Below are 13828 nucleotides of genomic sequence, written 5' to 3'. Positions count from 1 at the left end.
AAATAGGAAAATGCTATAAAACCCCTGAAAATGCAGTTTTCGTGGATTTTACAGCATTCCCCATACGTATAAAGCACTGTAATGCATCACTTCGTCCCGATGGATGGCGTTACCCAATAGAAACCTATAGGCTTCTTTTCAGGATGCTCTCCCTTGGAAGGGATCCGATTAGATCTCTCCCATGAGTCCCCGTGGCCTGCGCCCTTCTGCACATGCGCAGAAGGACACCAGAGGGACTTCTGGGTGTAAAACTCGGAAGCCCCTCTGCCCGGCATCATCGCAAAGTACAGCTCTTATCGGGAGAGCTATCCTTTGCGATATTCTTGGTACATACCATTGTAATGAACCGTGGTATGTACCCGAAGACAGACAGGATATACCGCATAAATGCGATGCTTAATATATCCCGCCCTAAATCATAAATTACTTTAATGTGTAGTCTCCACCCAGTGAATGCAGCCATTTTCTGGACTGAACCTCTGAACGGAATCAGTATGAAATACCGCCAGCTCTCTGGCCGGCAGTTCGATTCCCAGCAGCGGCAGGCCGACAGAAGCAGAGATCCCGGCAGCGGAAGCTAGACGGCGATGGAAATCCCGATCATCCGTAGGTAAGTAAAAACTAACCTAACCCCCTAACCCTCCTTAGGGGTGCCTAACCCTAACCTCCCCCCCAAGTGCCTAACCCTAACCCCCCCTTCCCCGCTGCCTAAACCTAAGTCCCCCGGGGGGTGCCTAACCCTAAGTCCCCCCCCGGGTGCCCTAAACCTAACCCTCCCCCCCGCGGCTGTCCGCTCGCGGCGTCCGGCATCCCTTCGATCGGGATGCCGGGCGCCGGTCTCTCGGCGTCGGGGAAATGAGTGGCATCTACATCTAGACGCCGGGCATTTCACCCTCACCGGGATAAAGCAGTCGGGAAGCCGACTGTTGGGATTAAGACAGCCAGTTTCCCGATTGCATCCCCTCTTAACATGTAAATGCAGCCTTATTAATCAATAGGAGACACCGTGAGGCAGCTAATTCCACAGCGAGTTTTTAAGAGGCACACTTATTGCTGCCTTCCCACTGCACATCCTGAAGCTCTGCCATCCTTATGCTATTAGCTCCGCCGCTCAGAGCTAGTGATACCTGAAGGTTTGAACCATCAATGTTTTTCCATCGTTGGTTCCTGTCATCAATGGAAAGTATTGATGGTGCCATCGATGGAGACCATTAATAGTTAACCATTCGATGAACAAACCTAGAGTCAGGAGAAGTCCACATGATAGGGGCGTGGCCATGCACATCATGCTTCATGCTGGACTACTCCCCAATACCCTCTCTTTGCTTTTGAATGTAACACACACCATGACAGGTGTGTACTGAGCGAGAATGGAACTTACCTCCTTAATTCCCAATTAGTAAGGCAGCACAGAGTTCTCAAATTGGGACTGTAACTCAATGACGTGCGGTGAGGTAAATGGCTGGGGAGGCACTGGTTAGTATCAGAGCCAGATTTGCAGATACATATATGAGCCCGAGGGTTCATGTGGGCATTATACAAAGGTGCAGCAGTATATAGTGCTGGAAATCTGGTGTGTTTTGATCAGGGATGTGCAGAAAAGGTAGACAGGGGAGGCAGTGCCTCACCTGCCATACACATTTTACTCCAGAGTTTTGACTATAAAAAATGATTAGAATAATACAAAGAAGATATTTATAATATTTTCTTTAATTTTTTTCTTATCATTCTTATAGTCAAAACTTTGGAGTATACTTAAGTACGACAGGAAAGGCTCTGCCTCACCTGCTCGCACCTCACCTGCCTAATCCAGACAGTGTGAAGCTATGTTATTTTCATCAATATTGGTTCCGCCCACAAATGGCTGCATCCACTGTATATTAGCAAACTTCAAACCAAAGACATCTTCTGTGACTAATGATGTGCACTATTACAGATTACTAATGGTGTCTTTAATGTTTAATTCCAGCAATGTATTATATACATTCCTCCCAACTATCCCATAAATTGGAACAGAATATAAGGATGTCTATTAAAGGAATATTAAACTACCAGGCTATTTCTTACCATATAACCATGTGGATTGTCACGGAGCCATGTTGCAAAACAACACACAATCTAATGGTGATTTTGGTTAGAGTAAAGCTGCATACACACACAACGATTTTTTTAATGAACGATTTTAGTAAACGATTTTTTCCCTTGAAAAAATTTACTAAAATCGTTTACTAAAGTTGTTCATTTACTAAATGTAATGAACGATTTTTATGAACTACAAACGATTTTTGCATATTAACTTAATGAAAATCGTTGAGTTGACAAGTCTGACTGAACTACAAACTACAAACTACAAACGTGAACGCGCATGAACAATAATCGTTCATCGTTTGACTCAGAAAGCGAACGATTTTTTCAAACGATTATCGTTAAACGATATCGTTTAACGATAATCATTAAAAAAATCGTTGTGTGTGTATGCACCTTAACAGTTCAGTCTATATGATTTTTTATATATATTAAAACGTTTACCTCTGCACTGCAAACATATTATTTCATCTTAATGGATTCTATTTCCATTTGTTTTATATTTGGGCCTCCAGGGTGATAGCCTTTAAAATCTGACTTGCAATACACATACCCACTCTGGTCTTTGTTATAAGTGTTCCTGTAATTTTCCAATCATTGTGTTAGTCTCTATGAATCTCTTAGGCAGTTCTGTGCATTTGTAAGCAATAACAGACCATGTACTCAGCTTCAACAGTGCTGTAACTAAAACACTGGATCACGTCAGAGCAGTCGGTTTTGATATTACTGTTACAAATGTGACTTTCTACATGTCTGCAGCATGAAGAAAGACTGATATAACGTTTATACTTCTATAATGAGACATTCTCCCCCCATGGTATAGAATTTCACTCGCTCACACAGGCAACATTGGTGGACTGTTCTCCAACATCTGGAAACACTTGAGGTCTTGTGAGTCTGTGTCACACAAAGTCTACTGCACCTATCTGAGCTCAACACAGCTGAAAGAGAAGTTGAGTAGCAAAAAGACTGTTGATGTTGGAAATACAAATTTTGCCGATAGCACAAAAGAAGCGCATGGGTCTGTAAATCTATACTGCAGGGGATTTAGAGCCAGCAGACTCACTGGCGAGGCTACTAAGAATTCACCGCAGTTTAGGAATATCCACAAATCTGATTGGGTATAAAATGTAAAGTTATGTGATTGGGGAAATAGGAATTTGCATTGCGATTTAAATAGCACAAACCTAAATATAAAGGAGGAGATGCACTAAGCTTTGGAGAGTGATAAAGTACCAACCAATCAGCTCCTGTCAGTTTACAGGCTGTGTTTAAAAAATGACAGGAGCTGATTGGTTGGGATGTAGTCAGGAGGATCCCTTTTGTGCGGGATGCCGACGGTCTAAATACCGGCGCCGAAATCCCGAAAGGTCGGGATCTCGGCACCAGTATCTCGACCGCCGGCATCCCAAAGGTAAGTATTGGGGTGTTAGGGGGAGGTTAAGGTTAGGGTGGGGGGTTAGGATTAGGCACTAGGGGGAGGGTTAGGGTTAGGCACCGGGGAGGGAGGATTAGGATCAGGGTGCGGGGAGGGGGAGGTTAGGTTTAGGCACCGGAGAGGGGGTGTTAGGTTTAGGATGCGGGGAGGGGGAGGTTTGGCTTAGGCACTAGAGGGGGGCAGTTTAGGGTTAGGCACCGGGAAGGGAGGGTTAGGGTTAGAGTAGTGATTAGGAAAACACTGTCTTCCCTATGGGTGTCGGGATTCTGGCTGTCAGGATGCCGCTGTCAGTATTCCCCCTTCCCCCAGCTGGCATGGAACTGTGCAGAGTGACGTTAGGACAGAGGTCATCCTGCGCAGCCCAATGCTGGCTGGACCGCCCACGTGACCCACCGCTGTACAGAACACAGATGCCGCTGTCGCTGCCGAAAGTCCCGCCGTGGTGTTACTGTTGTACAGAACTATGGATATGTTGGTACTTTATAAATAATGAACAATATTAAAAACTAGAGTCTAAACACTTCTGTATAGTTTTTTACATGTCCACTTACATACAATATTTTTATACCCTAAATACACATGATTTTGCAAGTGACTTTGGGGATGATTAATCTGTTTAGTAAATACATTAGGAACATACATCATTTTCCTCCAAAGTATAACTGCAGACACCGATTCCTTGAAAGAAAATATATTTTATCCTTCATGGATCAGCATACATTTTTCTCAGCCTAGTGTCTATATTGTAGCCCTAAAAACAAAGTTCACCACTAATCTTTGTGAGTGCAGCAACACCCCACCTCCCTGCAGGATGTTCCAGTAACTGCAGCCAATTTCTATTTTGAAATAAAGGGAAGGAACTATGGGCCTGATTCAGACCCACTCGTGAGCGGCTGTCCGCTCGCAAGTGGGTCGATGTTATGGACTGAGCATGCGCACGACGGAGGGAGCTCCGTCGTGCGCATGCGCCAGACGCGACGAGCGAAGGAAAGTCCTTCGCTCGTTGTGTCCGATCAAAGGGGGCGTGCTGTCAATGTTGCTTGACAGCACGCCCCCTTTGGTGGGCGTGCCTCCCTTGACGGGGGCGTTCCTAAGGGAACGCCTCCCGTCAGAAACCGGCCCACTGACATCACTAGTGATGTCAGTGGGAGTGATTTTGGCTCTGATAGAGCCAAAATCACTCCGGAGCTTGCGGTTGAAAACCTCAACCGCAGGCTCCGGCTCGCAAATTCGATGGTCGCGATGGTCTCGACCATCGCGACCATCACAATGCACGCTCGTATAGCCTGTGGGTGGTGACCCACAGCTATACGAGCGTCCAGGAGGACGCTCCATGAAAATGGAGCCCGGCCCTCATTCAGAGCGTGCGCTCTGCTCAGAGCGTACGGCTCTGAATGAGGGCCTATATATATTAATCTAAATGCATTTATCCAGGCAGTAGGACAGCTCCTTTGTCTGTGCATTCCTTAGGCAAGTTTAAATTTGACCCTAGTCTTTTAGCCCAAAGTACAGCAGCCACCAAAAGTTATTTAGTATGTCTAGAACAATATGGATAGTATGGGGTGGCAGTGCATAGTTCACTAGCACAATATATATGTGTGCTAAAAATCTGTACACTACAATCAGGCTTTACCATCAAAGTTACATTTATCAGATTTGCATGTCAGGTATACAGTAGTTTCAAATATGTGCCTATAAGTATAAATTTAGGTACAAGGCATATAGATCATGTCCATCTATGATAGTATCTGATCACGCGCAATGTTCAAGATGTACACATTTTGGAAAAACTCCATGAAATTGCCTGCACATATGCATTCTATACAAAACAGATTTCCAAAGTGAATTATGTCATGCATTCGGACAAGTACTTTTATTAAATGCACATGGATGAGCAGATGGTCAGGTAAATGGTGAAAGCTGATATTGCACTGGCTATACTGGCTAATGTTGAAAGGTCACTAATGTTAATTTACAAGGAGCTACAATAAGAAAAGACATGATAAACATGACTTAAGATGTTGGACATTTACAATTCAGCTACGTAACTGATCTCTGTTATCAGGAATTTCAGACTGAGGGGCCCACTGTTGATGTCTTTCAATAGTCAAACCGTGGGCCTGATTCAGAGCCGCTCGTAAACGGCCGCTCGTTCGCTCCGAGCGATGTTCGCACAACTGAGCATGCGTATGGGTTGTAATACGCATGCGCGAACCATTCATTGCGGTCGGAAATTGTGTGCTCGCAAAATAGCGAGTGCCTGCTAATTTGAGTGACAGGATGAGGCGTTTGTGGGTGGTAACAGGGGAAGGTGCTTGAAAACGGGGAGTGGAGATCCGAACGCAGGCGTGCCAAACGGTCAAAATGGGCGTTTTAAGGGTGTGCATAATTAACAAAGCAGCGTCATCGACCACGTCACTTGGTTGTTTCTTAGCCTGAACTGTTCGCATGATTGCGGTAGGAAAATCCAACCACAAGCACTGCGAGCAGTTCAGACGCCTTTCGATGTACTCGATTAATCTAATAAATAGCGGAGATGACGTAGGATGCGAGTGGCCAGGGGGCGTCTTTACAAAATAGCGAGCGCGTATTTCGTTCGCTCGCTCAGACATAGAGGCGTCAACTGACCGCAAAAAGCGAGCGCTCAATTTAAATAGCCGGCCCCTTTTTCTGAACGAGCGAGCGCAAATAGCGTCCAGCTCTGAATCAGGCCCTGTGTGCGTTGCATAGGGAGAAATGATCACCCCTACTTAGGGTGCATACACACCAGGACGATATCAGCACGAATTGGCCGATTTAGACAAATTGGAACGACAAATCGGGCATATCGTGCAGTGTGTATGCCCGATTTGCACGCTCCCGCAGTCGCATGCGATGCCGTGTGATTGGCCGTGCTGCATGGCCAATCACACTATATCACATGTGAGGTTGTACATATTAATGAGGGACGGAACAGTGGGCCTGATTCAGACCCGTTCGCAAGCAGCCACTCGTTCGTACGCGGCCGATGTTATGCATCTGCGCATGCATCGCAGTGCGTGTGTGCAAACTAGTTTGAGGGATCAGGAAGCGCTCGCTCGCCCAGCAAAGACAGCCCAGTGGAATGAGTGACAGGAGAGGCCATTTGTGGGTGGTAACAGGGGCAGGCCAGTAGTAACGGGGGAGTGGAGGTGCGAACGCAGGCGTGCCTGAGTGTTTCAATGCCGTTTCAGAGGCGTGCATAATTAACAGGCAGCGTCAGAGTACATGTCACCTGGTTGATTTTTACACAGAACTGCTCGCAGTGCTTGCGGTAGGGTACAGTCAACCACAAGCGCTGTGGTCTGTCCCGATGGTTCCCGATGTACCGACGGTTGTATATACTTCCTGGAGATGAAGTGATCGCTCGCCAAGACATAGTGGGCGTGCTTATGCCTTGCCGTGCGATCGCCTGCCTTGACGTCACTTAGCTGAATTTGCATATGCTGGGAGCGAGCGGCCGCATCTAGCGAGCGGGTCTGAATCAGGTCCAGTGATCATTCCGTCTATCATTAAGTGTGTACTGGCAATAATGCGATGTCCAGGGTGTCCAGGGTGAAGGCAAATCGCCCTGAACATCGGCACGATTGCCGGTCGTTTAGGTGTGCACCCACCATAACACAGCACAACCTTATGTCAATGTCTCTGGGCCATGAATCTTTTACATGAATATATCAGATTGTTACTGGTACCTGTCATATAAAGGTAAACTTACATTTAAAGCTGACAACTGACATGGAATTATTTTTTCTTTAAGTACTTAGCATGCATCTGATAGAAATTTAAATTGATATCCTCCAAATTAAGCAGTCGGGAAGCGAGCGGTCGGCATTGCGACCGCTGGCTTCCCGACTGCTTCCCCCTCCAAATTATTGTCCCGTTTTCAAAGTCTCTGTGGTGGGCAAAGAAATATGGCGGCCAGTATGTAGTCTAGTTTTAACTCTTTTGCTGCTGTGGGTTTTCTCACCCTTGTGCTGATTCATTATGGATCGCAACTGCGATCATAGCTGCGATTACGCACGTAGACACACCGCGAAAATATGCTAATGTTTGCAATCACAATGCCGTCGCAGCCTAACATAAGGACGCCCACTTTCCCTTGCTCACATTCATACTACTTAGCAAAACAGCGAAACCATCGGTAACATCGAGTACCATTGTAGCCTCATGCACAATTGCACGAGGCCAGACCTTTCTCAGAAATTGCTAATGCTCGTCGCACGCAGTGGGAGCTCAAGCTGCGTATACCATTGCAGTGCCCTGTAATGGCGCTCAGACACACTGACACTCCTGCGTGTTCGCTGCCCCCATCATAGAATTAATGGTTAAATTAAAGATCAGTACCCATACATTTTTGGTGCAGTATCCTAAAACGTAAAATAACCTTGTCACTTCAGTTCTTGCAAATTACTATCTATTCCTACTCATTTGCCTAAATAACATACGATGCATCAAACACACATATTAAATAGTCTTGACCTTACTTAGCAGATATGTCCTGGTGGGGACCGTAGCATACCATTGCTGCTCAGACATTACCGCATGTGAATGGTGAAGATGCCCTTCCCTGAAGCAATGTATTGCAGGCAGGGCTGCCACTATAAATTGTGGGGCCCGGTACTAATAAAATAGGCAGGGCCCCCCTTGGGGAGAGCATAGGGCAGGGAAGGCTGAACCTTATTGGGGGGAGAGGGGGGGGCAGGTTAGGAAAGGCTGGAGTAGGAGGGAGGCACAGGGAAGGGACGGCATGGTACATGGGCAAAGTGGTGACAAAGGGTTAAGTTGGTCTTATACTGTGCAAGGATCTGGAACACTTGTACACTTGTGAGCAAACGGTAGAGGCAGAGGGCAGGGGAGGCTGTCTGGATTTGGGGGGGGCGGACGTACAGTGAAAGGCTACTACATTAGGAGGACTTACCTATGGACTGACTTCAGCTGGTCCGGAGAGAGCGGGAGCAACAGTGCAGTTATGCAGCGGCAGGCAGCTGGAAAGCGTCGGTGTCATTTCAAATATGGCACTGACCGGCAGCCAAACAGGAGCAGCCGCTGCTGATTGGCTGCTCGCGGGACAACCAATCAGGAGCGGTCGCTCCTGATTGGCTGCTTGTAGAACGACAACCAATCAGGAGCTGCCGCTCCTAATTGGCTGCCATTCCGCAAGCTCTAATTGGCTCGCGGCTGTCTATTTATTTGGAATACTGCCTGTGCTGTGCAGCACTGAGTCTTCTCCCTGGATGCAGCTATAATCCTTTAATGCTGACATCCGGGCCCCCTCTCTCTCCGGGCCCGGGACTACAGGCCCGGCAGTCCCCCCCTGATGGCGGCCCTGATTGCAGGACATTACGTTAAAAAGTCGCCAACTACGGGGTTCGTTCATTGATATGTTATGTACTTGGAATTGATGTGCAGGGGCGCCGAGAGGGGGGGGGGAGCGGGTACAGATTACCGGGGCCCGGGCTTCCTGACCCGGGTCCGACGCCGCTCCCCCTCCCTCAGAGCAGCCCAGCACACAGCGTGTGCTGAGCTGCAGTGGAGACTCCTATGCCTGTGGGGGGGGAGCGATCACACTGATCGCGCCCCCCTTGGCTTTGAGCAGGGCTGAGGGGGCCCAGAGCGCCCCCCTCCCCAGCGCGCAGCGACGCTTCGCGGCGCTGCAAATCTTTTTTTTCCCGGGAGGGGGCGTGGCCACGCCTCCCACAATTAGGTCACGCCCCCTATTACCCAGGCCCGCCGTGGCTCTCAGCGGGCCTGTTGATGTGCCATTGGAGCCTGCAGTAGCTCTATTAAATGTTCCTATAATTGGGATCTCTAGAACTCAGGACAAACTAATCATGCACATTTGTAACGCAGCCAAGTCTTTAATAGCCAAATTTTGGAAAAATCACAGTCCTCCACCATTATCTGCATTAGAGACAAAGATTAATTATATAGCTTCCATGGAGTACATCACCAGTCTGCATAATAATGAGGTTGTTAAGTTTCAGAAGATATGGTCCCCATGGTTCCAATATCAATCTTTACCTACCCCAGCTCTTTACTGATTCTATAATTTTCCTCAGTATATTAGTATTTTTTTTTCTTTTCTTTTTCTTTTTCACTATAGTATTAATAGAAATATGAAGCATTTAGTATATTTATATATCTGACATCCTGTTCATGCAATATGATATTAACGATTGTTTTGTTTATCTGTACTGCCAAAAACTTTTGCTGTATATATGAATTGACTCCCATTGTTTCTGTCATTAACAATGTTTGTATATTTTATCATCTAATAAAAATATAAAGAATTATAAAAAAAAAAGTCGCCAACTCAGGGACTGATAAATAATTGAATGCGCTTCAGTTTTACGGATATACCTTGTGTGTTTTTGCACTGCTCCGGTACAGAACGCACACAAATATGAGTAATGCATATGTGTACGCAACTGCGCTGCATTTCCCCATGCGGCTAAAGGGGTGTAACGTGATGGGCAGAGCTCAGTGAGGGCGTGCTGACAGAATTGCAGGCTATGCGTACGCATAATTACGCCTGTTTTCAGATGGATCTTTTTCACCAGGAAAAGGCCTGTGTGTGCAAGTGTGTACTGATAATGATGTCTGCCATGAAACCAAGCATACACATGGGGCAGTATGGCGGAAAGATGTGTTCAATCCTGCATACGGGTGAATATACACATTTAATTCCATGCACGTAACGTGGCAGCAAGTACAGCCATCTTGAGTGTAACTCCTATAGCCAACAATATTTATTGTTTTCTACCTATAGCTATACATATAACATATCCAGCTTCTGTTGTATTGTAGAATTGCTCCCCCCGGACACTACAGATGGAGTAGTCTTTGTAGCACCTTTTTTTTACATCCATAATGTACATGCTGCAAGAGATCGCTGCTTTCCTCCCTTCACTTAAGTGGATTCATCTGTATCACTGTAACCCTTAGGGTAGTGTCACACATTTTTCTATGCCTGTTACCCAAGTAGAAAACCCTTGAATGTGTTTCCAAGCTGAATAGTTTAACACTGTGCTTATAACGCTGATAAGTAGCATTCAGTTTCTATATTTTGAGGAGGAAATTACTGTAAATCACAAGGTCCTCTCCCTGGAAATCACTACAGATCAGTATTTTCACGCTGAGTGTGACAGGAGTAACTGCGATCACATATGAAGGGTACTAGCAACAATTATGGAGTAGAACAAAAACTTTATATAGCATTGTGTGCACCACAAAATTGCTAGCCTGACAGGTACACAGCATTTAATATAGACATTTCTTTGATTTTTAAAAGAGCTGAACAATCTTACAACAGTAATCATTGAAATCATAGTGCAACAACAACAAAAAATACCCTCTTTACATAAGTTCATACCGTAACTCTACCATTTCCAGCAGTGACTTAAAGCCACACATCCACTAGGCGACTACGATTACAACATCGTAATCGTACCGTCGTTCCCCATCACCTGCAGTGCCTACACTGAACGATTAGTCGTTCAATGCAGGCACCCTCCCTCATCCCCGAACATGGCCAATCTGACGCTATCGGCAGATTGACCGGCATGTTCGGGCGATGATTTATGTCGGAAACGACCAGCGGGAGCACGCATCGCTGGTCGTTTCCGACATTATAGTGAACGATTTGTGCACGATTAATGAGCGATTGCACGATTACAATGTTGTAATTGTGCAATCGCTCATTAATATCGCCTAATGGATACCATAACTCTGAGATCTAATGATTATTTCTCACCACAGCATCCAACAAGAAGATACATCCACATGTGATACTAACGTAATTAAAAAAATAAATTAAATATTACATCATTTAATATATCTTGCATATGTATTAGTTGGTATGACGATATGACAAACCTACTCCCGTGCATTAGCAATTCCTGTAGTTTGCCCTAAACAGGCTATGGCCATATATCAGCATCAGGCATTGTGGAACTGTAAAAGGTGCACCATTTAAACAGTCTGTATCAGAGGCACAGAACATGTGTCAATTTATATTATCCCATATAATAAAAAACGAGAATAAAAGTGGCAACTTGCTATGGAATCTACCAAATCTCTCAACCGTATACAATGCCCAATACCTACCAACAAATAACACGTCAATGTAAGATGCTGACATGGGGTGGATGATCGCCATTTAACTTTAATGTTACAACTAGAACTTTGAACTGTTTCAGCATGAAATCTGGGATGGGCGATGCTCCAAACATGTATAGTGAATAGTCACCCTCAGTGCAGTGTGACACTATGCATCAGGGGTGGGCAATAAGCAGCCCCCCAGCTGCTGTAGGACTACACATCCCTGCATGCCCTGCCACAGTTTTACTATCAGGGCATCCTAAAATTGTGGCAGGACATGCTGGGATCTGTAGTTCAACAGCAGCTGGAGGGCCGCCTATTGCCCAAAACTGTTTAAACACTGATATCTGCAAAACATGAACCCATTCAATGATTTTGAAAATAGACGTGAATGTTGATTGACTACTACTGTAAAGACTCAAGGCATAATAAATAATAAAGAAATGTACTTGTATCTGGTTCTACAGCAATACTAGGATGGTACTCCCCATTTACTTATGTAATGCAGTCTGCAACATTGTCCTCCTCCAGGTTTGTGATAATGTACTTTTCAGTCATCACTGTACCTGCATTTGCTATGAATGTACAAACACGTACTATTAGTATTTTTCATTAAATACTGTGTATGATCCCACAGTATATACCTGTATCTGCAATAGCCATACAAACATATGTATGTTACATACATAACTACTACAATGATGGAAATGTATACATGTTATTGTCATCAGTGTTTCGGTATATAAAATATCATCTCATTATTATGTTATGTTTGTTTTTGTAAACTTAGTACTGGGTGGATATTCTCAATGCATTTTATGATGCATATGTACACAATCACTATGAATGACATATGTTATCCATATTAACACTATCCTATTTATCAGTTATTAGTGAGCTGTGTATTTAATTGACTGGGTTTATGATTTGTGTTATATGCATTATTAGCTCATATCTGGAGCTCAGATGCTTAGTTACACTTTAATGCAACTGTGACCCTATGAATTAACCATTTCAACGCTGTCATTGCCCCCTTGGCATTAGAGAAATCATCCATCCATCCAGAGTCCTACACACCTATACCCCATTCATTACTTACAGGATGGCATTAAATAAATCACATATTCCTCCAGGATCCTACACGTTAACCATTTTGTTACCCCATCCATTACTTACAGGGTGGTGGTCTTGTTGGGCAGCAGAGCAGGGTCAGGAACCTCCAGCAGATCCTCGTTGGTACAGATGACTTTCTTCCTTGGAGCACTGGCAGTGCCCACCCCTGGCTTGGAGCGCTCCACGACACATTTGCAGCTGTGGATGAGTACAGGACAACTCTGGGTCCATGGTATGAGGGAGAGGAGAAACAACACCACTAAGGGGCAACTAGGTGCCCTCCAGCCAAGCATCATGAGCGGCATGCTGTCCTTATCAGCCCATCCTATACAGCTGTGGGTGAAGTGCCAGCCCCAGTAACCATGCCACAAGTTGTCCTCTGCAGCAGCACCCAGGTAACAAGCAGCTGCCTCCTTATTCAAAAGTCTCCGCAAACTCTGCTCCTGGCACAGTCAGGCTGCATGCTGTGGTTGGGGGCTGCTCCTAGGAAGGTATCCCACATAGGGAAAGCTAGTGCTGGATAAGGCTCACCCAGTGCATATATGATGGGATATAACGGATTCTTATATCCAGCCTCCCAAATACTAGAAGTGCTGCAGCTCCTGCACCTCCTCCCCCAGCACACATCCTCTGCCTGGTCCTAGAGCCTGCAGCTACACCCTCACTGATGGCTGGGAGGTGACCCTGCTCACACTCACACTACACAGACACACAGCCAGGCATACAATGCATAACACTAACACACATAGGAAGGATACACAGTGCTGCAGCAGAGAGAATGAAGGAAACGGACGGAACTGAGTTCCTGTAAAAATCTCACTTGCAGGAACAGAAAAAAATTAAAACGTGCAGATGTACAGGAAGCAATTGTACTAAACTCCTTTTAGTATGCTCTCGGGGTGAGTAGATAACATAAATCTCTCTCTATATATATATATTACATACACAATCCCTTGTCGGCATTTGGATGTCGGTATTGAGACCTCATAACTACATCCCAATGGGTATGAAGTCCATCCCAACGCCGGCAGCACGAATGGAGAAGATCCCGACAGGGCAGGTAAGAATCCTATC

General features: G+C 45.5%; 1 protein-coding gene across 1 annotated transcript in view; it reads right to left on the bottom strand.

Annotated features, from left to right (window-relative positions):
- ADGRA2 (adhesion G protein-coupled receptor A2) overlaps positions 1-13372 on the bottom strand; it is a 220171-nt gene extending 206799 nt beyond the window's left edge. The window contains exon 1 of the mRNA XM_088453047.1: positions 12818-13372. Within this exon, the coding sequence (XP_088309173.1) occupies positions 12818-13059 (242 nt within the window). The 5' untranslated portion in view covers positions 13060-13372. The remainder of the gene's footprint in view (positions 1-12817) is intronic.
- Between the last annotated feature and the right edge of the window lie 456 nt (positions 13373-13828).

Source organism: Taudactylus pleione, unplaced genomic scaffold (genome assembly GCF_031769625.1).
Source record: "Taudactylus pleione unplaced genomic scaffold, aTauple2 ptg000567l, whole genome shotgun sequence".
Taxonomy (NCBI): domain Eukaryota; kingdom Metazoa; phylum Chordata; class Amphibia; order Anura; family Myobatrachidae; genus Taudactylus; species Taudactylus pleione.
The sequence above is the reverse complement of the archived record's forward strand: the minus strand, read 5'-3'. Positions and strand labels throughout refer to the sequence as shown.